This window comes from Dromiciops gliroides, chromosome 3 (assembly GCF_019393635.1).
Source record: "Dromiciops gliroides isolate mDroGli1 chromosome 3, mDroGli1.pri, whole genome shotgun sequence".
Lineage (NCBI taxonomy): Eukaryota > Metazoa > Chordata > Mammalia > Microbiotheria > Microbiotheriidae > Dromiciops > Dromiciops gliroides.
In genome coordinates, this window is record NC_057863.1 from 157,553,334 (window position 1) to 157,555,787 (window position 2,454).

The window sequence follows — 2,454 nt, forward strand, 5'->3', positions numbered from 1 at the left end:
AGCTGTGTGACCTTGGGCAAGTCACTTAACCCCAATTGCCTTACTAAAAAAAGAAGAGGGGCAGCTAGGTGGCGCAGTGGATAGAGCACCAGCCCTGGATTCAGGAGGAGCTGAGTTCAAATCTGGCCTCAGACCCTTGACACTTACTAGCTGTGTGACCCTGGGCAAGTCACTTAACCCCATTTGCCTCACCAAAACAAAACAAAACAAAACCACACACAAAAAAAAAAAAAAAGAAGAAGAAAGGAAAACAAACAAACAGAGTGAAATGAGCAGAACCAGGACAGTTTATACATGGACAACAACACTGTAAAGAAAAGCAACTTCAAAAGTCTTAATTGATCACTGCAGTGGCATGCCTCCTGAGAGCAATAATGCATGGAATTTATTATATACTTTTTTCCATAAAAGTATTTTATTATTTTCCAGTTACACGTAGAGGTAGTTTGCAACTATACTTTATTTTTTAAAAGCAAGTAGTATAAAAGTTCAATAACAGTTCCTAAGCAAGAAGGCAATTTGCTTCTAAAGTACAAATATTAGTCTTTCTTGCCAACAGGACTTCAATTTTTAGTACCTAAAAGATGTGATAGGTGTTCTGCTGTTAAAGGGTATAGGAAAAAATGAAAAAAAAAAAAAGCTCAGATTAGCGTCTGTATGGATGTTGCTGTTCAGTCATTTCAGACTTTTTGTGACCCCATTTGGGGTTTTCTTGGCAAAGATACGAGAGTGGTTTGCCATTTCCTTCTCTAGCTCATTTTTACAGAAGAGGAAACTGAGGCAAAGAGGCTTAAGTGATTTGCCCAAAGTCACATAGCTAGTAAGTGTGTGAGGTTACATTTGAATTCAAGTCTTCCTGACTCTAAGCTGAGCACTACTAGCTACCCTGGCTGTATGGATGGAATATATTTCAACGCCCTGATTGAAGACATGACATAAATTTTTGTCCCTGACACTTGGTAAAATGAATCATTTTGAAGCTTAAAGACAGAAAAGGAAAGCAAAGGGATGTATTTGTTCAAGGTCAGAATAAAAAAAAATCCTAGATGCAAAGGGAGAAACAGAATTGATGCCCATTCGATTTTTTAAAAAGTGATTTATTATTTGCTTTTATTGTTGTGAAAAGAAAGAGAGAGAAAATGATTGCAGCCAGACAACTACTGTGCTGCCAGGATTTACAAAGAAAAGCTTCAGATTCAAACAGTTTTGTACATCTAATCACATGTGCAGGAAAACCATAGGCACCAAAATGATGAAATACCTTTTCCTTCATCTTGACTGGGTATCCTCCCCACAATCCACTCTTTGTGCTTGTGCTGCATTTTTAACCTGCTCCCACTGTCCAGTGAAATAATCTTGTTTTGTGCAGATCCTACTGGGTTGTTGATTGAGGCCAGAAATAGATCCTTAATATTTCCAAACAGCAATGAGAGAAAGCTTATAAATACCAACATACGTGCACAGGCCAAGAGTCTTAGTGCATTTTTGTTTTAACATAAAGCGCTTTTTTAATGAAATAAATTTTAGAGAGATGTACAGTCAGGCTCAAGTTGTGCAGTTCACAAGCATGAAGGGGAGGGGAAAAAAAAGTCATATTTAACCAAGGACTAAGCTGGACTTGCCACCAGGTGGATTTCTTCTGGATGGTGCTGGTGCTGATGCAACTGGGCTGGGAACAGGTGCAACAGGCACAGATTTCTCTTCATCCTGTCCCAGGTCAACTTGTAAGTCTGCCTCCACATTTTCATGCACATCACCTTCTCCCTTTGGACCTAAAAAATCTCCAGAACCTGCTTCAGAAGAGTTTCTTCTTTGGAGTCCAGATGGTTCAGGATAATCCCTACTAGACTGAGCCCCTACTGACTTGGCCCAAAGAGGTCGATTTTCTTCAGGTGTTCCAAAAATATTAGATGCCATTTTGTTCTTTCTCACTGGTTGTTCTGTAGGCTCATCAAAGCCCAGAGTAAAATTTGACCCACCACCTGGAGGATGCAACACCCCAGAGCTATTCCTGCCATTGGGATCGACACCCTTGAAGGTAGTGGTGGTGGTCATGGCGAAGCCGGAGTCAGACTAGGGCTGGGAAGGTTGGACAGGTGAAGACAGAGAGCAGCACCGCTCTCAGACAAGGTCTGACTGAACCATGACTTTGTCATGTCTTCAATCAGGTCGTTGAAATATATTCCATCCATCCACTCACAGACACACACACACACACACACACACACACACACACACACACACACACACACACCCTCTTAGTGCATGGGTTTTTTTTGTTGTTTTTTTGTTTGTTTGTTTTTAGTGAGGCAATTGGGGTTAAGTGACTTGCCCAGGGTCACACAGCTTACTAACTTACTAGTGTTAAATGTCTGTGGCCGTATTTGAACTCAGGTCCTCCTGACTCCAGGGCCAGTGCTCTATCCACTGTGCAACTTAGCTGCCCCTAGTGCA

At 41.2% G+C, this 2,454-nt stretch overlaps 1 protein-coding gene across 1 annotated transcript; it reads right to left on the bottom strand.

Moving 5' to 3' along the window:
* Positions 1-1,544: 1,544 nt before the first annotated feature.
* On the bottom strand, positions 1,545-2,055 carry LOC122751641 (jupiter microtubule associated homolog 1-like). Its single transcript, XM_043998766.1, has one exon. It carries the CDS (start codon positions 2,053-2,055, stop codon positions 1,597-1,599), a length of 459 nt encoding a protein of 152 aa, XP_043854701.1. The 3' UTR covers positions 1,545-1,596.
* Positions 2,056-2,454: the final 399 nt, after the last annotated feature.

Bases quoted from the DNA above. Each gene is read 5' to 3' on its own strand.
- LOC122751641 (XM_043998766.1), bottom strand. From the start codon at position 2,055: ATGACCACCACCACTACCTTCAAGGGTGTCGATCCCAATGGCAGGAAT.